Source organism: Calypte anna, chromosome Z (genome assembly GCF_003957555.1).
Source record: "Calypte anna isolate BGI_N300 chromosome Z, bCalAnn1_v1.p, whole genome shotgun sequence".
NCBI lineage: Eukaryota > Metazoa > Chordata > Aves > Apodiformes > Trochilidae > Calypte > Calypte anna.
Window position 1 is genome coordinate 2,747,032 of NC_044274.1, and position 24,309 is coordinate 2,771,340.

General features: G+C 46.5%; 1 protein-coding gene across 1 annotated transcript in view; it reads left to right on the forward strand.

The window, feature by feature from the left end:
• The window catches only part of LOC115599939 (dymeclin-like), a 55,893-nt gene extending 34,758 nt beyond the window's left edge, over window positions 1–21,135 (forward strand). The window contains exon 4 of the mRNA XM_030467693.1: window positions 20,359–21,135. Within this exon, the coding sequence (XP_030323553.1) occupies window positions 20,359–20,508 (150 nt within the window). The 3' untranslated portion in view covers window positions 20,509–21,135. The remainder of the gene's footprint in view (window positions 1–20,358) is intronic.
• Window positions 21,136–24,309: the final 3,174 nt, after the last annotated feature.

Sequence of the window (24,309 nt, forward strand, 5' to 3'; positions counted from 1 at the left end):
TGGCACAGGGGCTCAGCACCCTCACATTCAAGAATTACTTCTTGATGTCTCACCTAAATCTCCCCTCTCCCAGTCTGAAACTCTTCCTAATTATCCCATCCCTCCCTGCCCTTGTCCCAAGTCCCTCCCCAGCTTTCCTGGAGCCCCTTCAGGCACTGGAAGGTGCTCTAAGGTCTCCCTGCAGCCTTCTCTTCTCCAGCCTCAACAACCCCAACTCTCTCAGCCTGGCTCCAGAGCTGCTCCAGCCCTCCCAGCATCTCCAGGGCCTCCTCTGGACTCACTCCAACAGCTCCATCTCCTTCTGGGCTTGGGGACCCCAGAACTGGACCCAGCACCCCAGGGGGGTCTCCCCAGAGTGGAGCAGAGGGGGACAGTCCCCTCCATGACCCTGCTGGGGATGCAGCCCAGGACAGGGCTGGTTTCTGGGCTACCAGATCATGTTACTGGCTCACGTTGAGCTTCTCCTCACCCAGCACCCCCAAGTCCTTCTCCTCAGGGCTGCTCCAGATCCATTCTCCATCCAACCTGGATTTGTGCTTGGAATTGCCCAGACTAGGGTGCCAGACCTTGCCCATGGTCTTTTTGAACCTCATGGCATGTGGCCACCTCTCCAGCCTGTCAGAGCCCCTCTGGAGGGCCCTCCTTTCCCTCTCAACATGTTGACCACACCACACAGCTTGGTGGCAGCAGCGAAATTCCTCAGGTTGTGTGAGATACTCCTGGGGACTGCACATTTATCCTGTGCTCAAAGTCTGCCTCTTAAGACCCTGTAGGTCTTGTCCCCAAGCAGCTGAGCTCTCTCCTGCTGCAATTGTCCATCCATGTGTTGGAAAGGGGATGGAGAAATGAGTTGAATCACTTGAATCCTTTCAGTCTGCCCAAGGATGGGTCACAGGGGGAGGTTTTCAGCCCTAACGTGTGTTTTGATGCAATCAATGGTTGTAACCTCTTCTGTGTCTGACATTAAATAAGCATCTGGTAATTATTAGGTCTGGAAGTGGCTCTGCATGAATTACCAGCAGTAGCAATTCAGTTCAGTTCAGTGCTGCTCAGACCAAGAGCCTGTAAACAGAATTTTTGTCTGCTGTTCTAGCAGAACTCTTCCTTCCCCCCCCTTTTTTCCCTTTTTTTTTTTTTTTTTTTTTTTTATGAAGAGTGGGTCACTGTGAAAATATTTAGAGCTCCCTCAGCTCATTTAGCTTTGGATCCTTGATCTGTAAACAAAAAGTTGCTGGAAACAGCTCATCTGCAATCTATGAGAGCACTGTGTGGGTCTTCCCATAGACTCCCTGGCAGGTTTAGGTTGGAAGGGACCTCAAAGCTCCTCCATTCCCAACCCCTTTCCATGGTCAGGGACACCTCCCAGCAGCCCAGGTTGCTCCAAGCCCCATCCAACCTGACCTGAGACACTGCCAGGGATGGGGCAGCTTCTCTGGGCAGCTGAGGCTGTGCTGGGGTTGCAGGAGCTGATGCCATGGAGGGTCCCTGTTGGCAATGTGTGTCCTGAAAAGCTGAGATGTTAAAGAAGAAGCAAAGTAGGGAACTTGGCCATAACAGCCTCATGAACATCAGGTGCTTGCAGAGCTGTGTCTTAACTTCAAAATATTACAAATTCAGCATAACCTTGCTTTTAAAAACCAAGTGGTTTAGTAGAATAAATATGTTTTTCCTTTGAAACCCCAGATGTTTTCCAATATAGAAGAATCTCAGTGTTGCTCCTTTCCATTCTTAACCAGGGGAGCCAGAAGATTGCACTCTTAGTGATCCCTCAAGGCTGGCAGTGGAGAAACTCTTGATGGTCAAGGCCAAAGTGGGACTGACATTGCAGTCCATGCATTCTTGAATCATCAGTGACCTTGGCATAATCCCAAAAAGATCATGATAATCATCAGGGGAAGCCCCAGCCACTTTGATCCAGTTTCTTTCTTCAACCCTTGCATAAGATCTTAATTTTCAGTCAATACCCCCAGGAGAAATGACTGAAAATAGGCAAATTTGGAGTAACAGTACTCAGAACAATTGTAAAAATGGAAAATCAACACAGGGAAACCTTACACCTAGGGTTTTCAGCAGCAGTGGTGAGGCTTCTGTTGGCTTCAGGGTTTTGGTGGCCTGAGTGGGTTTTAAATGCAAGATTTGATGTCTTTTTATTCTCATCTCCATTACATCCTCCTCAGAGTTTGGTGGTAATTCCCTTGGTAGGTGATTGGAATCCAGAGAAGCCAATTGCCTCTTGAGAGGAAGGAATACAGCAAGGGCTGAGGGCTGCACAGGAGGACAAGAAAGCCATGGAGATGCTGAAATGTGTCCAGAGAAGGGGCAGGAGGATGCTCAGAGGGCTGGAGCAGCTCTGTGAAGACACTGACAGAGCTGGGGTTATTCAGTCTGGAGAGGAGAAGGATCCAAGGAAACTTCTTGTGGGCTTCCAGTGTCTGAAGGGGCTACAAGAAAGCTGGGGAGGGACTTCTTAGGATGTCAGGGAGTGATAGGACCAAGGGAATGGATTCAAACTAGAGGAGGGGGGGGATTTAGATTGGAAGTTAGGAAGAAATTCTTTGTTGTGAGGGTGCTGAGCCCCTGTGCCAGGTTTCCCAGAGAAGCTGTGGCTGCCCCATCCCTGGCAGTGTCTCAGGTCAGGTTGGATGGGGCTTGGAGCAACCTGGGCTGGTGGGAGGTGTCCCTGACCATGGAAAGGTCTTGGGAATGGATGATTTTTGATGTCCCAAGCCTGAGAATTCTCTGATTGCATGACAAGGTAGCTGGGGAGGGTGGTGCTGAGGGTGAGTGACTTGAGTAACAGTGATCCCTTGGTTCAGGAATGAGATGCATTGGCCAAGATGAAGATGAAGGGTGGGCTAGCACAGGACACTCCTATTCCCAAGCTGTTGTCTACATGGAGACTAATATTTATATGGAGGCTTAATATCTGTCCTCTCCACCCTTCAAAACTCTTCCAGTTACCTTCTGGAAGCTGCACTCTGGATTCAGTCACTTCATTCCAGTGTAATTGCTTTCTTTGCAAAGCTGAACAATTACACTGGAATGAAATCACCTTCTTCTGGAGTTACCCAGCTGCTTCTAAAGAGCTCCTCAAAAATATTTTATGCAGGTCAACCTTCTGCAGAAGTCTGGAGAGTTGTTTCATTTCTGCAAATCCAGCTTTGAGAATGAACTGAAAAGTTCAGCTGACAAAGTCCTCTCCACCCAGCCAGCAGAAATTGAATAATAACACTTGAGTTGTAGAAATGCAAATATAATAATGTTATAGAGTCATAGAGTGGTTTGGGTTGGAAAAGACATGAAAGATTGCCAAGTTTCAACCCTGTGCCATGAGCAGGGACACCTCCCACCAGCCCACATTGCTCCAAGCCCCATCCAACCTTCAATTTCCAGGGATGGGGCAGCCACAGCTTCTCTGGGAAACCTGGGACAGGGGCTCAACATCCTCAGATCAAAGAATTTCTTCCTAATATCTCTCCTTTTTCAGTCTGAAACCATTCCCCCTCATCCCATCCCTCCATGCCCTTTTCCAGAGTCCCTCCCCAGCTTTCCTGGAAGATGCTTCAAGATTACCCTGGAACTTTTTCTCTTCTCCAAGCTCCACAACCCCAACTCCTTCAGCCTGACTCCATAGGAAAGGAGTTGATTAATACAAATATACACATTGTTAATGATTTGGAGACTTAATTCTTCAAAAGAAATATAGAAGGGAAGAGAAACCCTTCCAGAAGGGGGAGGATCAGCCCTGCAGGAGTTTCAGTGTTCCTCAGTGGGTTTCTCCTGTGGTTGTCATCACCTGGGCTTGGTCCCCTCTCAACCAGAACTGCAGTTCCAGCCCTGGACCCCATTGAATGTCTCAGCCCTGCCTGTGGCAGCTTGTGGGTTGTAATTAACTGCTTCCCATTAAGCCAGCAAATGGGAATTCATGCAGTTACATGCTCAGGTTTTAGAAGGTGGAACAGTGGCCTGTAACAACAGCTATTAAGGTGGTGGTAGTTGAATTGGTTTTGTTTGTTTTATTTTTTTTCCCCTTTCTGACCCAGGATTAGGCCAACTGTGGATGTTGTGAAGTTAAAAATTCCTTTGAAGCTGAGCAGGAGCTGAGCTGGAGTCTGGGGAGGAGAGGGGAAGCTTATCAGGATTTTCAAATGCAGCACCTGGCCAGGAGATAATAAAGTGGTTTGGTCATGTTTGTGATTAACACACACACCAAAAAAAAAAAAATTCCAGAGTGAGGTGAAAGCTGCTGGAGAAGTAGCCTGAGGAAGAAGCAGGAAGAGGAGCAGAGAATTTGCTCGTAGGGGTTTGGTTGGCATCTGGTGATAAAAAATAAGAAGGAATGATGCAGGATAACAAATAATAAGGAAGAAGCACCAGTGGTCCTCTGGGTGGGGCTGGTTTCCTCTTAATTAGTGATTAACATTTGCTTTTTCTCCTGGAACAGAGCAATAACTACAAAATGAATGATAATAAGGTTAACAAAAGGTATTTAAATATGAGCCTGAAGAAATAAACCTGTAATTCTTTCTGCAGCCTGTAGGGACCAGAAAAATATTTCTGGAATTGACCCAAGGGATGTCCATTGCCATTAACTTCTCCTTCCTTGGACCAGAAAAGTTTGGTTGTGACTCTGCTGGTGGCATGAGAGGAGGAGCCTTTCAGCACCTTGGTTTCCTGACCAGTAAAAGATGCCCCAACCAGCTCTTAACCCATCAGGAGAGTGGTTTGCAGGGCTGAGCAGGATCCAGTGGTATCAGGAATGTTGTTTTGGAGGAGAAAAAAAGTGGGAAATGGGATTTTCCTCCTGTCCCCCAGGATGAGGGATGCTCTCCAGATGGCAAAGCATCCCTGCTCAAGGTGGTGGTAAATGCAGGGCTTGGTGGTAGGGGCAGGAGATGTCATACAAACTTCAGTTGCTTCTTTGGGTTGTCAGAAGAGGTGAATCTCTTATTTTTTTATGCACACCTGAAGCCCCAGTCTTGGCTTTTCATTGTTTTGGGAAATATCCCACAAGACTGGGAGTGCAGCAACAGAATCTGTTCCATGTGTCCTCTTAGGACAAGAGGAAATGGGTTCAAATTGCACCAGGGGAGGTTCAGGTTGGATATTAGGAAAAATGTCTTCACCAAAAGAGTGGTGAAGAATTGGAACAGGCTGCCCAGGGAGGTTCTGGAGTCACCATCCCTGGGGGTGTTCCCAAAATGGGGAGATTTGGCTCTTTAGATGATTTAGTGGTTATAGTGGTGTAGGACTTGATGATCTTGAAGGTCCTTTCCAACCATGATGATTTCATTGCATCTGAGCAGCTCCAGAGATGTTGCATTGCCTGTTCATGCATCTGCTTCAATGCCACTTAAAAATGAAGAAATATTCCTTAAATTTAATGTTTCAGATACAGAAATGGGCTCATTTTCTTACACTGAAGGTTGGAGGGGTACACATGGAGACCATGCAGAAGAATTTAAACCTTCCAGAGCTCCTGATGTCAGGCTGTGTATCTGGTTGGTTGTCTCTGACTTCTTTAAATTGATTCTCATGGGTTGGAGGAAACTCCTACAAACCAGAAACATAAAATACCAAGGCAGAAAGCAAGCCCTGAAGAAGTCAGAGGATGGGAAAGCAGGGAGGGGGGGAGACTTTTCCAAGTCACTCCCCATAGTAACAAATCTCTGACCACTGGTAAACAACCTTCCTAAAAACTACTGCCACTCTGCTTGCCTGCCACAGGATTTGAACTCTCTTAACCTTCCAAGATGATCCCAATTTTTGAAAGAGAACACAAGAGGAGCTTCCCTGCCCCAGAGCTGCAGAGCTCTGCTGACTTCTCAGCAGCTTTGGCCAGAGCCCAGGGCTCATGAGCAGCTCAGAACTCCCCATCCAGTGCATCTTGGAGGGCTCAGAGCCAGAGTCCAGCCCCTGCTTAACTTCAGAGCCCAAACTAAATAACATTTCCCATCTCCCATAGCCCAGAAAACCACCCTCTACTTTTTGATTATGGTTTTTGTTGTGCCTAAATCTGCTCTGCACGTGGTCTGCAGCCTCCCCATCCTTGGTCACATATGTTGGGAGGCTCAGGAAAACTCCAGTGCCAAATTCACTGCATGTGCCTGACGTGTTGTTTCCAAATATCTTGCAGCTTGGGTCAAAGCAAAGTGAATTTGCACTGAAATGCTCTGATTTTTTTTTTTTTCCTCCTCTTTTTCCTTTTTTTTTTTTTTTTTTTTTTTTTCCCTTCCTATTTCCAACCCACGTCTTTGTTTTCTGCTGCAAAACCTCAGCCTTGTGTTTTCAATGAATTTATTATTTTTGTTGATTAAAATAAACTCACTTTTTTTTCTTATTCAACAAAATGAAAGGAGTTAACCTCTTCTTTAAAAAAGAAATAAATAATAATATGGCTGAGGCCAGCAATTTTCTCCAGGAAAGTGCAAGATTTGAGCTTGGGAGTCAGTCAGCAGAATTTTATTTGATTTCCTCATACTTACCTGTCCCACCAGGTTTTACCAAGCTCCATCACCTTGGGTCAAGCCCTTGGGTTGTCACCAAGAAAAAGATAAAGAATTTTGACCTGGATGCACAGGGAAGGGCAGATAGGTTGGAGAACAGGGACATCATTGCATTTGTGAATATCTAACATTCTCTAAAACTTCTGAAATTCTCCAGAATTCTCTAGAACTGTTTAATTCATGTCTTAAAGAGAGTCTTCAGCAGAAGAGGAGGTCTTCATACAGTGAAGATCTGGAAATGCTGCATCTAAACCATCATGCACCAGAAAAGCTGAGTAATTTTTGTGCGTTGTGGGAAGAGCCATTCACTCAAGGCCCTTTTTCAGATGGAGGTGATTGTTTGGTTTTGCAAAAGACACATTCTCTGTGGGAAAGTGTGTTTTTTTTCTTAAAACTGGTGGCTTCAGGAGGACACCAAGCCTACAAAGGGCTTTTTGGATGCACTCAGCTCCCAACCCTCCATGCTTAAAGGGAGATGCCATGGCCTTGCTTCAGGGCACATAAAGCTGTGTCCTTTGTCTGTGATACCTTCAAGGTCTCCTTGTCTTGCTCATCAGTAGCCAGCCCTTTCTCCTACCTGCACTTTGCCTCTCCCATGGGCAGTATCTTCTCTCCAGTGGTTAATCTGAGTGCTATCACAACCCTCATGAGCTCCCCACCTGGTCTAGTGGGTTGATGCCTCTACAGGAGAGTTGGAATGGATGATTTTTTAAGGGTCCCACGATTCCATGGCTACAATATCAATGAAAAGGTGGAACAGAATGAACAACCTGAAAGAAACATGGTTCTACGTTGAGCTCAACCAAAACCCCCCTGGCTTGGGTGCCTCTTCACAGGGCTCTCAGCAGTAAGTAATAAATAAGTAAATAAATAAACAAGCTGTGAAGTCAACAGCCACAAAAATCCTCCACGTTTGGCACCAACTCTTGAGCCTGGCACTCTGTCAGGTTTGAACTTGGGCTTTCCCATCTTGCTCCTCCGAGACAAACAAAACCGGGATTTCCTGCAGGGAAGGGGGCAGAACTGCTCCTCATGTCATCCCGAGGTCTCTTGTTTGCTAAAGCTTGAGATCTATTTGAGAAGGGATTGAATCCATTCTCCAGTTCTGGGGGGGATCAGGGAGCCAAAGGGCTGGAGACTCAACAGGGATGTTGGGCAGCACATCCCAGATAAGGCTTCACTTCCCATGCTGCCCTGATTGGAGAGTTAACAGTTGGTGACAGCAAGTCTGTCTCTGTTCTCAAGTCATTGTTTTTTTGGTGTTGTTTTTTTTTAATATTTACAAGCCTGGCTCTCTCAGATTAAAATAAAAATAAAAATCAAAAGGAGGTCTTCCTCCCTGGGCTCTCAGGGAGGGGAAGGATGTTTGGGCTTGGCATCTCGCCGCGTTGGGTGGGAGGGACCGGAGGAGGATGTCGGGCTTCATCTTTGTGGCTGCTGTTCTCTAAAAGCAGAACCTCATAAAATGCCCCCTGAGGAAACGTGGCAGAAAATGTCAACCTCCACGAGACAGCTTGGAAGGTGTTGAGCCCCAAGAGTGATGAGGGGTCTGGTTTCTTGGGTTGATGCTTGAAGCCAAAGTCTACGTGCTGGTTTGGAGCTTTGAGGAGAGATAAGGGAGAGGAGCTGGGTCCCTGTTGTCCAAAATAATGTTCTTTTTGGCGTGGGGGGATGTTTTGGATGCTGCTGGAGCCTTGCACTGATTTCCCGGGAAAGCATGTCTGGGACCTCATCACTGGAAAAATATGCAAACTGAATCACTCTGCTCTTCTCCTGCCACCTTTTGTGTTGGGGAAACATGTTCTGCAGAGCTAAGTGAGAAAAAACAAACAACTGGGACATTGGAGGAACTTGGGGGGTTTTGGTTAAAAGAAGCAAGTGGGTGAAAACAAGAGGTTTTGACCTCTTCATCTTCCCCAGAGAGGCAAAAAGGGCTCAGGGAGGTAGTTTCCAAAAAAAAAAAAATTGTTTAGCTGTGCAATGAGTGATGGTTATGTTAGCATGTTTCAGTCCCTTCCCTGAAGAATAAGGAGATGAAAAGGACTTCATAGGTGGTCACCAGTTCTCCAGCAGAAGGCTGTGAAGATAGCAGTGAGATCATGGAATGGTTTGGGTTGGAAGGGGGCTTCAAGCTCCTCCATTCCCAAGCCCTTTCCATGGTCAGGGACACCTCCCAGCAGCCCAGGTTGCTCCAAGCCCCATCCAACCTGACCTGAGACACTGCCAGGGATGGGGCAGCCACAGCTTCTCTGGGAAACCTGGCACAGGGGCTCAGCACCCTCACAACTAAGAATTTCTTCCTAACATCTCACCTCAATCTCTGTTTTTTCAGTTTGAAGACCCCTTTACAATGTCACAGGGTGTCATTCTGACATGTGTGAAAGTCATTTCTGAGACCTCAGAAATTCCAGGGTGTCCAAGCCCTTCTTGGAAGGTTCTGCTGAAGCATCATCAACTTAATTGTGAGTTCTTCACTGCACATGGACATGGAGACAGGACAAGGGGGAAGGGATTCAAGCTGGGAGAGGGGAGATTGAGGTTGGAGATGAGGAAGAAATTGTTGAATTTGAGGGTGCTGAGCCCCTGTGCCAGGTTTCCCAGAGAAGCTGTGGCTGCCCCATCCCTGGCAGTGTCTCAGCTCAGGTTGGATGGGGCTTGGAGCAACCTGGGCTGGTGGGAGGTGTCCCTGCCCATGGAAAGGGGTTGGGAATGGATGGGATTTAAGCTCCCTTCCAACCTAAAGCAGTCTGGGATTCCCTGAGTTGTAGCAAAGCATCCAAAATCTACTTCTAATATTTTAGCCTTCTTTATATATAGATCTTCTACATCCATTGGCAACAAGTGACTTCTAAAGGCATCCCAGTTTTAACAGCATTATTTCTTGCCCCCATCCTGATTTCCAGTGCTGTCTAAACCTTTGCACATTATTCTAGAGAAGGACTTAAGAAGCCAGAGCTTCAACTTGTTTGCCTCTTCCTTAGCACTGATACAAACTGGGTCTGATGGTACAAAATGGGTGTTGGCTGCAGATCCATCCATGGCTTATCCACCCACCTCATCATTTCTGAGTTGATGGATTCATCCCCATTTGGGCAGTGGTGTCCTTTAATGCCAGTGAGAAATGGGATTAATCTGGTTTTCAGGTTTTAATGCCCAAAATTCAAAAGTACAGAAAGGATTTGGCTTCTTTACCTGAGCAGTGAGGGTGTGTGCATGGCAGGGGGGTGAGTGCAGGAGCCAGGTCAGGCACTAGAATTGTATTTGTGAGCTGGGCCAGTAGCTTTCTTCCTTCCATGTGATTGAATTTTTTTTTTCTTTTTTTCTTCTTTTTAAATTTTTTTTCTCCTTTTTTTCTTTTTTTTTTTTTTTTTGGTTATTTTACCTTTCAGTTATCGATACTGAAATCAGTATTTGAATTTTTGCTATTCAACATGCCTCATTTTTCCCTGTCATCATTTTGAGGTTGTTTGGGTTTTTTGCTCAGATCCCAACTTCTTTCTTCTTAAAAAAAAAAAAAAACCAAAAAAACAAAACACACCTCAGTATTTTCAACAATTTATTGATCTTTCAGGTTAAGCTATGAAGTGGGTAGAAGTTCCATTTTTTTATCAATAGGACCACATCTACACATCATGCCTTCATACTCAGGCTTAAAATATAATTACATATATCAGTCCTAGCCCTTTTTTAATTTTTTTTTTCCCTTATCATTTGGCAACCCCAGCCTGTATTGTATTTTCTGCAGTGTAATGTTCCTGTTGCAGTTGCCTGTCTCTGGCAGCAAGTCATGGCTCTGGCTGGCTCCAAGATATCTTGGAGATGTTCTAAAAAGATGTGTCTCTGTCTAGACAATGTGGTATTGCAGAACAACACTGACACAGCAAGGAACTTGTAATTAGAACTGGAAATCCACAAATTGTGACTCTCTTCTTGTGATACAGATGATGTTACGCCAAGGTTCATGATGCTTAAAAATCTGAGTTCTTTTTTTACAGTCTTTCATTTTCTTCAGCTTTTCTTCCTAGTCCAGAATTTTCTCCAGGTAGACACAGGGAGAGCTGAGCAGGGGGAAGTGTAGAGTTTTGCATTTGGGGAAGAACAACCCGATGTCCCAGTATAGGTTGGGGGCTGACCTGCTGGGGAGCAGTGTAGGTGAAAGAGACCTGGGGGTCCTGGTTGACAAGAAGATGACCATGAGCCAGCAATGTGCCCTTGTGGCCAAGAAGGCCAATGGCATCCTGGGGTGCATTAGAAAGGGTGTGGTTAGTAGGTCAAGAGAGGTTCTCCTCCCCCTCTATTCTGCATTGGTGAGGCCGCACCTGGAGTATTGTGTCCAGTTCTGGGCCCCTCAGTTCAAGAAGGACAGGGAAGTGCTTGAAAGAGTCCAGTGCAGAGCTACTAAGATGATGAAGGGAGTGGAACATCTCCCTTATGAGGAAAGGCTGAGGGAGCTGGGTCTCTTTAGTTTGGAGAAAAGGAGACTGAGGGGTGACCTCATCAATGTTTTCAAATATGTAAGGGGTGAGTGTCAGGGAGATGGAGTTAGGCTCTTCTCAGTGGTGACCAGTGATAGGACAAGGGGTAATAGGTGTAAATTGGAGCACAGGAGGTTCAAGTTGAATATTCGAAAAAAATTTTTTTCCTGTAAGGGTGACAGAGCCCTGGAACAGGCTGCCCAGGGGGGTCGTGGAGTCTCCTTCACTGGAGACATTCAAAACCCGCCTGGACACGTTCCTATGTGATGTACTCTAGGTGGCCCTGCTCTGGCAGGGGGGGTTGGACTAGATGATCTTTCGAGGTCCCTTCTAACCCCTAGGATTCTATGATTCTATGATTCTATGATTCTCCAACCATTTGCTTTAGGGATTTTTCTTGGTATCAACTTTTTTGCTGAAAAAGTTGCTGGCCAGTTTATTTACTGCTCTGTCATGAAGTATCCTAGAATCATGTTTCCAAGGTGGTCCTAGCCTGAGGTGAGTACCCAACCTCATCCAAGGCTCAAATTCCTCCTTTTCTATGAGGCTTTTGGTATTTTTACAGACTCACTTTTTCAAGGCACCTTGTGCCATTTATCAGCAATATCTCCTCCTTGCAAGGAAAAGCACTAAATATGGATTTATTTGCATCCCTGACTCCAGAAGGACTTGGAAAGTGTCAGGAGCTTGCCAGCCTATGCTAGAAAGAAATGCAACCATCTTTTCATACAAAGCTTAAAACCCTGGCAGGGCAGCTGCAACTCTTTCACTTCTTGAAATCATCACATCTTTCCCAATCAACATCAAGGAACAGCTGCTGGGTTGGTTTCCCCAGAACTGACCTGGCTTCTCAGCAGTCTTTTAAAAAAAAAATTTTAAAAATTACAGTTTCTGAACTCTTCCCAGAGGCACATGGTGGGAGTTCACATCTTACTGTACAGATTCACTGTTTGCTTTTATTTGACAGACCTTCCCTCTGAGCCATCTGAACTTGGAAATCTCCTGTCAAAGATCCTGAACTGGCTAAACCAGTTGTCTCCTGACAGATAAATTTCCCTCTCTTTCTGGACCAGGAGAGTTCTGTCTCATTAGATGGGTAAGGGTCACTTAGTGAATTCTGCTCCCTGGGAAAAAGGTTGTTTCTACATCAACTTGAACTGGGGATGTTTAGCTCCTTTTGAACCTCTTTATGGAACTGTGGAATTGTTTAGGTTGGAAAAGACCCTGAAGATCACCAGGTCCAACCCTTAACCCAGCACTGCCAAGGCCACCACTGCCCCGTGGCCCTCAGCACCACATCTCCAGGGCTTGGAAATCCCTCCAGGAATGATGGGGACTCCAGGCCCTGCCAACCCTTGCCAGGGAGAAATTGTTCCCCAGCTCCAACCTAAACCTCCCCTAAAGGCTCAGTGGAGGCTTAGTAGATGCCACCTGTCCCCAGGGGGGTCCTGAGCTTGCTGGGCCACCCTGAGCTCTGCAGCCTCTGCACTTGGCTCTGGAGTGGCTCTGAGCACAGTTCCACTTGGAGGGATCTCATCAGGCTCTGCAGAGAGTCACACAATCCTTGGTCTTGGAAAAAAACCTTGGAGAGCATCAACTCCAACCCTTAACCCAGCACTGCCAAGGCCACCACTGCCCCATGGCCCTCAGCACCACATCTCCAGGGCTTGGAAATCCCTCCAGGAATGATGGGGACTCCAGCCCTGCCCTGGGCAGCCTGGGCCAGGCCCTGACAACCCTTGCCAGGGAGAAATTCTTCCCAAGCTCCAATCTAAACCTCCAGCTCAATTCCTCTTCTCCCATCCCTTCCTCCTTGGGAGCAGAGCCCGACCCCCCCTGGCTCCAACCTCCTGACTCACCACTTTTTTCTTCTTTTTCTTGAAATTTGCGCCTATTGCTTACACAGATCTTTGAAGATGTTCTCATGCTTAGTCTAGCAGGTTTCCTGTTTGCTTCCTTCATCTCCCCACCATCATCTTCTGCTGGGCTCTCTGTATCTGAGGAGGAGGCAGAGATGGTATCAGGCACGTGTGGTGTAACCCATACAGTTATTTCACCAAAACCACACAGTTTTTTTGTGTGAAGTCCAACAGAAGCATTGTACAGAGATCCAGAGAAAGATGAAATGGCACTGTCACCCCAGATGAAGTAAATAATTGTAGCATTTCAAACCATCAGTATCTTAGAACAAGTGCTGGGATTTTTTTCTTCCATAAATTAGCCTCTTTGAAAGCATTGATAAAAAATGCTATTGATAAAAATTGATTATTTTTATTGATAAAAAAATTGATAAAAAAATTAAATATATTGATGTTCACGTGTTTACCTGAATGTCTGAACGGTATACAGGGTGCCAGGCATGACTGTTGAGTTTTCAAGTTTATTTCATATTAATTAAATTCAGATCAGGATGCTGAGGGCCAGACTTCAAAGGGCTGCTTTGGATTTTCCAGACATCCAAGGTGCAAGATTGTAGAACTAAACCTTGCTGGGGTGAATATTATGACTCAATAAAGACCTGGGAAAGTGCTGAATTTGAATCCTTACATTGAATTTTTCTTTGCCACTTGAGCTCTTCTGCTAATAAGGTCCAATCCTGCAGATGCTCCCCAGGTCAAGCTACTATTTGGAGCTTGAAGCAATATGAAAAAAAATCAAAAATGGGTTAAAAAATGTGGTTATGGTGGTGTAGGACACATGGTTGGGCTTGATGACCTTGAAGGTCCTTTCCAACTGTGGTGATTCTGTGATTCTGTTTGCCAGCGTGTCACTAGATTCCCAACCAAGACCCATGGTAGGTTTTTCACACAAATCCCTCTTTTCAGAAAGACTTTGAAGCTCTGGATTGGTGGCAATGTGAATTTGGCTCTGAGAAGTCTCCAGATCCTTTGGAAATGGTCCTTTTCCAGTCCCATGGAAACACTGACCCATGCTGGGGCTCTGTTTCAGTCAGTGTCTCTCACTGAGGCCTGGAGGAAATGAGGATTCTCCAGCTTCATGTTAATCCAGGTTTTGATTTCTTTTTGATTTCTTCCTTTGAGGGCTGCTTTTCATCCAGCCAAACATCTGCATCACCAAAGAAATAAAACCACAACTTCCATCCATTGCTCTCCAGCTGCCCTTCCTTATGTTATCTGAGTGGACATCATCCACTGCCATCACACTGCAGCCTTCCAGCATCTCTGACGTTTCATTTCAGAGGGGAAAGGGGATTTTTATGATTTTTTTTTTTTTTAATTTATATATATTTTTTTTTCTTTGATGTGTGGCTCAAGCCTTGCAGCTCAGATGCCACCTGGAGCCCCGCCAGGTGGAGTTAGCTGGCTGGGATGCTGTGTCCCTAATCTTCAACTGCCAAAAAGGAGAATAAAAAAAAAAAAAAAATTAAAAAAAAAAGGTCAAAACAACCCCCATGTTGTTGAACTTTTGCAGCAGGGGAGTTCTTGCCTTTCAGTTCTGCATCTGGTCCTTGGACTTCCTGTGGTTTTTCATCGAATTGGGCGACTGACGGCGCAGACTGGTGCAGAGTCCTTGCTCTGTCTGGTTTCCAGCCTGGGCCCAACCACTAAATCTGACTTCTGCTTTGTCTGGCAGGAGGAGACAAGATAGGGTGCTGTGGTGGGTTGATGGAGCTGGGCTGATAAGAGGTGTCTGTGTTTAGATTGTGCTCTTGGACTCCTTGGGTTACCTCTGGCTCTTGAGTTTTCAAGTGTTGGCTCAGGTTGAAACTTGGTGGGGTTGTCTCTGCTCCAGGAGTTTCTGGAGAAAAATGCAAATATTGGCTCTGCTCAGCCTGTTTGTGGCAGGGCAGGGAGTTAAAAGAAACTGGAAGAGTGAAGCAAATTGTTTTTTAAGAGCTTGGGCATCTCCCAACATCATCCAGATGAACAAGCAGGGCTCTGAAGAAAAAAAAATAGGAATCATGGAATGGTTTGGGTTGGAAGGGACCTTCAAGCTCATCCATTCCCAAGCCCTTTCCATGGGCAGGGACACCTCCCACCAGCCCAGGTTGCTCCAAGCCCCATCCAACCTGACCTGAGACACTGCCAGGGATGGGGCAGCCACAGCTTCTCTGGGAAACCTGGCACAGGGGCTCAGCACCCTCACAGCAAAGAATTTCTTCTTGATATCTCACCTAAATTTCATCTCTCCCAGTTTGAAACTGTTTTCCCTCATACTCTCCATCCATGCCCTTTTCAGAAGTCACTCCTCAGCTTTCCTGTAGACCCCCTTTGTGATTTATCCCACACTGAGACCTCTCCTCTATTTTCAGGACCATGTAAGTGTCCTTAGAACAGTCCCACTTTTCCAGAAGTACTAAAAATGAGGTTTCTTTGAGTGTCCCCAGCCAGGAAGCAAATACCTTTTTCAGGGTTAAGTTGGACACAACTGCAGCAAAGCAGGAGAAAGTGGTTCTCTACATGGGGCCACTTGGAGCAGTATTTTAACCATGGTAAAACTGAATTTAAACATAAAGCTGAATGTATGATAAAGCTGAATTTAAACATTCCTTGAACCTGTCAGAAATCTTGGTGGCATGGGTCCTGGTTTTTTCCGTGGTGCTGAACCCTTGCTTTTGAAACTTGTTTTAAAGTAAAAAACTATTTTGAGGTGACTTCAGTGTGGTCATTTTTGAGTTCCCACACCCACAGTGTCCACCCTCAACCCCTTGGTTGTGTGAGATGGCTGCAAAGCCACCCGAAAGTGTTGGTCCTGGCCTCTTGTAGGGCTCTGGGCAAGCTCAGGGAAGGGGTTTAGGAGCAGCCAAGGAGGTGCTGGCAAACACTGCTGAGAGCAGTTCTGGGGTGGGCAGAGCTGAGCTGTCTGGGAGCTCCAGCAGACCTGGTAGGGGGGTGATGCTTCCTCAGGAGTGCCACTCCCATAAAAAGCATTATTTTATTGCTTTTATAATTTTTTTCCCCAAGGGAGGACAGCAGAGATGCTGCCATGTGTTGCCACGACACTGTCACCTTTCTGACAGCCTTGTGACCGATTTTTCTCCATGCATGCTTCAGGCTTTTCCCCAGAGGACTCTGAGGGGAAGAGCATGAGAACAGAAAGGTGCAAAGTGGTTAAATTATGCCCAGATTGAAAAACAAATCCCACCCCTCCTGGATGGCTGCTTTCATGTTCAGTCCTTCAAGGTGGCCCAAGAGAGAAAGGTGGGGACAGACTTTTCCCCAGGAGTGACAGGACAAGGGGTGATGGGTTTAAACTAAACCAGAAGAAATTGAGACTGGAGAGGAAGAAGAAATTTTTCCTCCTGAGGGTGGTGAGAGCCTGGCCCAGGGTGCCCAGAGAGGTGGGAGATGCCCCATCCCTGGAACCATCCCAGAGGAGGTTGGACCTCACCACTGTGTCCAGGTCTGGGCTCCTCCCTGCCAGAAGGAGATGGAGGTGATGGAGGAGAGCAGTGAGGCTGTGAAGGGAGCAGGGGGAAAGTCTGCTGAGGAGAGGCTGAGGGAGCTGGGGGTGTTTATCCTGGAGGAGACTCAGGGGGGACCTCATCACTGCCTACAAGTCCCTGCAGGGAGGTTGGGGTCAGGTGGGGTTGGGCTCTGCTCCCAGGCAGCAAGTGACAGGAGGAGAGGCCATGGCCTGAAGCTGCCCCAGGGGAGGTTTAGGTTGGATTCCTCATGGAGAGGGTGTTCAGGCATTGGGATGGAGGCACCATCCCTGGAGGTGTTTAAGGAGAGGCTGGAGGTGGCACTGAGTGACCTGGCCCAACCCATGTGGGGATGTTAGGTCACAGGATGGACCTGATGATCTCAGAGCTCCTTTCCAGCCTCAGTGAGTCTGTGATCATAGAATCACAGAATGGGCTGGGTTGGAAGGGAGCTCAGAGCTCATCAAGTCCAACCCTTGATCCACTCCCCCCGTGGTTCCCAGCCCATGGCACTCAGTGCCACATCCAGGCTCTTTGGAAAGATCTCCAGACACGGAGAATCCACTACTTCCCTGGGCAGCCCATTCCAATGCCTGAGCACCCTCTCCAGAAAGAAATTCTTTCTCAGCTCCAACCTAAACCTCCCCTGGCACAACTTGAGACCCTTTGTGCCCTCTTGTCTTGCTGAGAGTTGCCTGGGAAAAGAGCCCAACCCCCCCCCTGGCTCCAACCTCCTTTCAGGGACTTGCAGAGAGTGATGAGGTCTCCCCTGAGCCTCCTCTTCTCCAGCCTCAACACCCCCAGCTCCCTCAGCCCTTCCTTCCTCCCAGGAATTCTGCTGGATCCCTTCCCAGCCTCCTTGCTCTTCTCTGCACCTGCTCCAGCACCTCAAGCTCCTTCCTGATCTTGGGGCCACTCTTCAAGGGGACCATCAGAAAAAAAAAAGAAAAAAAAAAAAAAGATTTTTGCCATTCCTGACCTTCTTCTGATAAAAACACACCTGAAGTCACGTGTAGGCAACGTGTGTTCTGTCTCTCCCTAAAAACCTCCCTGCTCCAGATCTCATCCCCATCCCCAGGATAAAGCTGCAGCCTGGTCAAGGCAGGTGTTGAGTGTGAGGGAGAGTCCAGGCTGACCCAGGGAGTTCAGATCTTTAATCCAGAACTGATTCTGGAATTGTTTGGGTACAATCACAATAGTTGGTGACATTGAAGTAGTGAATAATCAGCAATAAACTGTATTTTTCTTGTTGCCTGAAAATATGATTTATTTTAAGCTGAGAGATGATGGGACAGTAAGAGCTGAGCATCCAACGTGAGCTGTTGGAATTTCTGCTGCTGTTTTACCTCCTGGTTGAAAGCTTTTGAAGGCACCTTAAGAAAAAGTGGGAAAAAAAAACTCAAACCAACCGAAAAAGTAATTAATGGTGTTAATTGAGTTGAATTAAACCCAGAGAATCTTTTTCAGGGTTCACTGATGACAACTGCAGCCTGGGTCCATTCAGGGTTGGCTGGAGGAGCCAAGATGGGAAGGGACAGAGGATGTTTATGGAAAAGGGGAATGTCACAAGGCCAGGGAGGAAAAAGGTAACTTGGGCAAGGATGAAATAGAAAAGATTATAGAGAATCAGACTGGGAGGCAGGGAATTAGAGTTGGGGCTTCAGGACACCTAAGGGTGAGGATAGAAAGTGATGTGGAAGGTGAAACAGATTGGTCAAAAGAGATTTGAGGAGGGAGGTTGTGGAGAGGTGGGAGAAGATGGTGACAAAAGGGCTACTGGAGAGCTTCTCTACCACAAACTGCATGTCTGATGGAGGAAATGAAAGCTGATGTCCTCTTGGGGTTCTGGGCTTTGAGTTGAAGAGGAGTTAGATGCAGAAGTGCCTTAAATCTTCTCTTAGCTGCCTTAGCTTCTTAAAGAGAGAAAACAGTGCTGGAAACTTTCCTCCTTCTCTCCCTGCTTGCTGTAAGGATGAGCTCCCCACACCTTCCAAAGTCAGCCAGGAAAATAATCAGAGCCACACTGCTGGCCAAGATGGTTCCACCCAGGTTACACTTTGACTTCCAGCTCTGCAGAGCTGTGCTGCTGAAGGACCTGATCCCAACAAACTGTAGCAGCTCCAGGATGTTGGAGCATCCTGGAAGGTGACACCACGAATCCTCCTCAATCCACCAGCAGTCCTCCTCCATCCTAGACTGGTTTGGGTTGGAAGGGAGCTTTAAAGGGCCACCTCAACCTGCAGGACATCAGGACATCTCCAACTAAACCAGTTTGCTCAGAATCCACCCAAGCAGGTGGTGGAATGAAGTGAAGTCCAGGTGGCACCTGTGGGGCTTGGGGCAATTGCTCAGTATTTGCACCAAACTGCAAAGAGGGAAGGAGTAGAATTAAGAGTCGTGTTTTTTTGTCTCCAAAAAGTTAACCTGAGTGTGTAAAAGCTCAATAAATAACCCTGAAAGCCAAGGGGCTGAGAAGTTCCTCTTCAAAGGAGACTCTTCCACCCACCCAGGGTCTTGTGTCCTGGTGCAAGGAAAGAGGAAACTGGGAGCTCAAGAAAGAGGATAGGATGCCCCTTCATAATTAATGGGTAAAGAGGTTTCTTGGCCTTCCCCGTGCTTGTTCTCATCATGTCACCCCATCAGGTTTATTCTTAGTCTTAGCCACAGCCTTATAAATAATAAAATGGGTCCTGTTTTATCTTAGCCCAGTGATCACTGTAATGTGGCTTCTACCTGAGCCTCTGCCAAGCCCTTGACATCGGCAACATTTAGAAGGAGGTACAAAAGTATTTGTTGGAAAGAGTCCAGAGGAGGCCCTGGAGATGCTGGGAGGGCTGGAGCAGCTCTGGAGCCAGGCTGAGAGAGTTGGGGTTGTTGAGGCTGGAGAAGAGAAGGCTGCAGGGAGAGCTTAGAGCACCTTCCAGTGCCTGAAGGGGCTCCAGGAAAGCTGGGGAGGGACTTGGGACAAGGGCAGGGAGGGATGGGATGAGGGGGAAGGGTTTCAGACTGGGAGAGATGAGATTTAGGTTGGACGGGGAAGAAATTCCTGTGACATTGTAAAGGGGAATGGTTTCAAACTGAAAAACCAGAGATTTAGGTGAGATATTTGCAAGAAATTATTTGATTTGAGGGTGCTGAGCCCCTGTGCCAGGTTTCCCAGGGAAGCTGTGGCTGCCCCATCCCTGGCAGTGTCTCAGGTCAGGTTGGATGGGGTTTGGAGCAACCTGGGCTGGTGGGAGGTGTCCCTGCCCATGGAAAGGGGGTGGGGATGGATGAGCTTTGAGGTCCCTTCCAACCCAAACCATTCCATGATTCCCTAATGACCTTCCCAAAAGTACAGAACTTAGAGCAAAGCTGGAAATGGCCTCCAGAACCCAGAAGTGGACCCCAGAAGCCCACCTGTGGGGGTCTGGTTGTGCTTCCTAGGTTCTTCCATCCATCCTGGAGGAAAAGCATGTCTCTCTTGGCAACTTCTACCTGCAGGAAGGCTTTGAGAATGAGAGGGAGGAGAGGTGAGCTTGGCATCATGCTGGATTCCTGAAAACTCAGACTAGGGTCATTCTTCCAGCCTTTCCAGAGGATTCTCCAGCTGAGAAGCAGAGTGCAATTATTAGGAAAATTCTTTTTTAGGAAGAACTGCAGTCAACAGGTCTGTATGTGTGCAAGCAAGAAGGGATTTGTGGGATTGTTAAAATGTCAATTTCTCTAAGAAACCTTTGCTTTATGTGAAGGATTCCCACGTTTACTCTTTGTGAGCAGGCAAATGGAGTGTGACCAGCAGTAAAAGGGCTCAGCGCAGCATCAGTTCAAAGAAGCAATGATAAATAAAAATATGAAATGAAATAATCTTTTTATCCCTTAAATATTTCCCCTCAGCTCTAATGGTTTGGTTCCTGCCATGATGGTTCTTTCTTTCTCCACTCCTCTTTCTTCAGGGTTTAAACCTTTGGAAACAAACATCCAAACCTCTCCTCTGTTGCTTTTCTTGCAGAAATTCCCCGAGCTGAAGTTCAAATACGTGGAGGAGGAGCAACCTGAGGAGTTCTTCATCCCCTACATCTGGTCCTTGGTCTACAACTCCGCCGTTGCCCTCTACTGGAACCCCCAGGACATCCAACTCTTCACCATGGATTCGGGTTGACAGGAGCTGCTCCATCCCAGCTATCCCAACTTCTGGAAAACCCAACTCCACGCCGCGTTGTTTAATACGTGTGACCCCTTTCCAGCGTGCACCCTCTTGACCCCAAAGCTTTTTGGAGAATGAAGCTTTTTCCTACTTTCCAACCCAATATCCGTGTGTCTGGAGAGGTTTCCCACCTCTGCTGGGAGGAACACAACTTTGTGTTTATAGCCCTTATAACTTAGAGCTTGTTTGAGGAAAATGAGGCCTTACACGTGGGGTCTGATGTTCCTACCAACCACCAACCCTTCTAACTTCAAGGGGTGAATTGAAGGAAGAGCTTTGTGGACTTGGATTGGGAAGGCAGTGGTTGTGGTTTTCCTTTTCTTTCAAGCAAGGCAGCTTCGTTGGGTCAAGCTTTTCTGTGGGCTGGTGGGTTCTGCCATGGGTTGCTCCTTACTTGATCCCCTGCTTTCCTTCAGCCCCTTTCTCTTGGCAGCAGCACCAAGGTGAAATTCCCACCATTGTGAAATTGGTGTCCCCACCATCACCCAAGCCAAGGGAAAGCAATGAGCTCCCTGGCAGATCCAAAAGCCTTGGGTTAGATGTCAAAATGGCTGTAGGAGGGTTTTCAATAGCAAATTTCTTTCTTTCTTTCTTTCTTTTTTTTTCTTTTTTTTTTTTTTTTTTTTGTGGCAAATACTCTGTGGAGGGCTCAAAACACCAACTTTGAGAGTCAGGTCCCTTACAGACTCTAACATAAAAGTTCTTCCTGGAAATATTGGGGATGTTGGGGGGGGGAAACCAAAAAGGCTCCAAAGAAAATAGTGATCAGATTGTAAAATAGACCCAGGTCCTGTAAAAATGTGTGTGATGGTTACAGCATGTCACAAGGGATCCTTGGCAAAGTTCTGTCTTGAAAATCCCCTGTTTGCTATTAAAGGTTATTATGGCAGAAGTAGAAATTTATCTGAATGTAAGATCCTTCTCTTCTATTTCTTTTTTTTTTTTTCTGCTTGTTGTTTTAAAGTGTCCTTTCCTGATATACCTGTTTCTGCAGTTGGAAGGACAAAAGAAAAAGGTTTGGTTTGGAAACAACAGCTCAGTTTTCTAAAGGAGGAGCATTTCTGCTCCTGGTGGTGTCAGTGGCACATGCATGCCAACCCCCTCCTAAGGCCCATCCACTGGTGCCTTGCATACCAAAAACCAGAAAAATCAAAGAATTAATTGCTCACCATACCTGGCAACCTCCTGGATTCACCATCCAGCATGTCCTGTTTTGTTGAGCTGAAGAACTGCCTGGATCAGCTTTTAGACTGTCCCTCCAGTGGCTTTAAATAGAATTTCTCTTGTTCCTTTGGTTTTTTTTTGTCCCCCCTAAAGGATGCTCTGGGATTGTCCTTTCCTTTGATCTGCTTGTTTAAAGGTCCCCCACGAATGGAAATGCTGGTTTAAAAGGAAAAAAAAAAAAAAAAAAGCTTTCCAAATTTATTTAAACGTATTATGCAATAAATTATCCAGATTTATTTAGGGCTCTAAAATGACAGAAACTTTTGAGTAAATGGAATATTAAGACTAGGAGGTACAGTTTTTTCCTAGGAAAATATGAGAAATGACTGAGCTGCACATGTTTATGCTATGGTTTGGATTTATTTTTGATTTATTTTCTTCTTGGGTCTTTGAGCAAACATCGAAGGGGAATAACTCTTCATAGTTCTTGCCTTTTGGTTCCTACATGGTTCCTACAAGTTTGTAGTTTGGTCTTCATTAAAGGGTGGTGGTGAATCAGCAGGGCTGGCCCCACCTTTTGGAAAGGTCAGGCTGGAGATGCACTTTGGGGATGCTGAAGCTCTTGAGTTGCCTCAGTTTCCATCTCCCTTCAACCTGTTTCTTCACCAAAGAAAGCTCAGCCAGAGCTGATGCTCAGCAAACAAGTGTCAGAGTGAAGAGAACTTGATTTTTTTGTTTGCTTGTTTTTCCCTTTTGATAAAGAGCAGCAACCTGATAGAAAAGGTCAAACCAGCTGCTCAAGCACTATAGATTTTTTTCTCACTTCTTCTCAGGATGGCATTGAGTTGAAGTAGTGAAGTGGTGGCATTTCCTTGTGTGTTGAATTAATATGCAATGCTCCCAGGTCCCAGGTGGTTTGGAGCTACAACCCAAAGCCCAAACAGCAGAAAAATTTTATGCTGAAAATCCATATTCACCTCACTTTTTCCAAGAGTTTGGGGGTTCTGTAGGTCAGGCAGAAGGCTGCAGTCTGGCATGGTTGCAAATATTCTGTTTTCCTTCAGATCTGTAAAGTATCAGCCTAGGGAGCCTTTTCATTACTTTGAAAGATTTATTATGCATAATAATAATAATTCAAAAAAGCAACAAACCACATTGAAAAGAGTAAAATGCAGGCCTGCAGTTGTGTGTGTTTGACATCATAGCTGCTGCATGGTGACGTGTGGGTCTTGGTGTGGTCATCAGAGCTTTTGTAACATTGTCCTTGAGGTGATATTAAAAATAACATTTTATTTATTGTTTTTTATTTATTGAAGTAGGGTGACTGTTTAAATCCCTTCCTGGTGAAAGGAGGAACATGGATCCCACCCAACAAGGGTGGCAACAGGAACAACGTGGAGGAGGACACTGGAAGGACAGGACTTTAGCCCAGCCCAGGGGTGAGGTTTTAGGAGCCACCATGTAGGCAGATGATGCCTTTCTGGTTTGGGGGTTTTTGGGGGGTTTTCTTAACGTGCCCATGGTGTTGCTCCGAGTCCTGATCAGTAGTGACACCATCTGTGAAGGCCACTTGAGTCCTGGTGGAGAGGGAAATCCATTGCATCAAGTCTGGGGAGGAGAAGGGGGAGGTTTGCTTTGTGCTCACTCAAGGACCAGCCCTTCCAGAGGTTTGAAGTTTTGGGGAGGAAACCAAATTGCTGGGGGGAGAAGTGGAGGTTGTGAAGGTGGAGCCTGATGGATGTGTCCCTGCTGAGGGAGGGAGAAATTGTCCTTCCTGGGGGAATTGAGAGAACTTCTGCTCTTGCTATGGAAAGAAGGTGGTGGGTTGGAAGCCAGAAATGAGTCAGGCACCATTCACTTTGGCAGAAGCAGTTGCAAAAAAAAAAAACCAAAAAACCAAAACCCTTCCAAGTGGCACTTCTTGACCCCCACTAATCTAGAACCAAAGGTGTTTTAGCAATGTACATGGAAAAAAAAAACCAAGAAAACAAACCCGAAGTGTTTTCCACGTTGATCTACCAGTTAAGCAGGAAAGAAAGAAGCAAACAACCCTCCCCTCACTGATAAGGAAACTCCCAAAGCTTTCTCTCCAACCTTTTCTCCTGGCTGGATGTTTTATCCTTGGCTACCTTGACTAATGGGGCCACCTCCTAATTAGTCAGCCCCAGGTTCTCTGCTGCTCAGCAGAAATCTTCTGTCTTTGAAGACCCCAAGTTTTCTATGGGATTGCACGTCTCTAACCAGAGAATCCCAGACTGCTTTGGCTTGGAAGAGATCTTAAGGATCACCCATTCCCAACCCCTTTCCATGGGCAGGGACACCTCCCACCAGCCCAGGTTGCTCCAAGCCCCATCCAACCTGACCTGAGACACTGCCAGGGATGGGGCAGCCACAGCTTCTCTGGGAAACCTGGCACAGGGGCTCAGCACCCTCACAGCAAAGAATTTCTCCCTAACATCTCACCTCAATCTCTGGTTTTTCAGTGTGAAACCATTTCCCTGTCACAGGGTGTCATTCTGACATGTGTGAAAGTCACTTCTGAGGCTTCAGAAATTCCAGGGTGTCCAAGCCCTTCTTTGAAGGTTCTGCTGA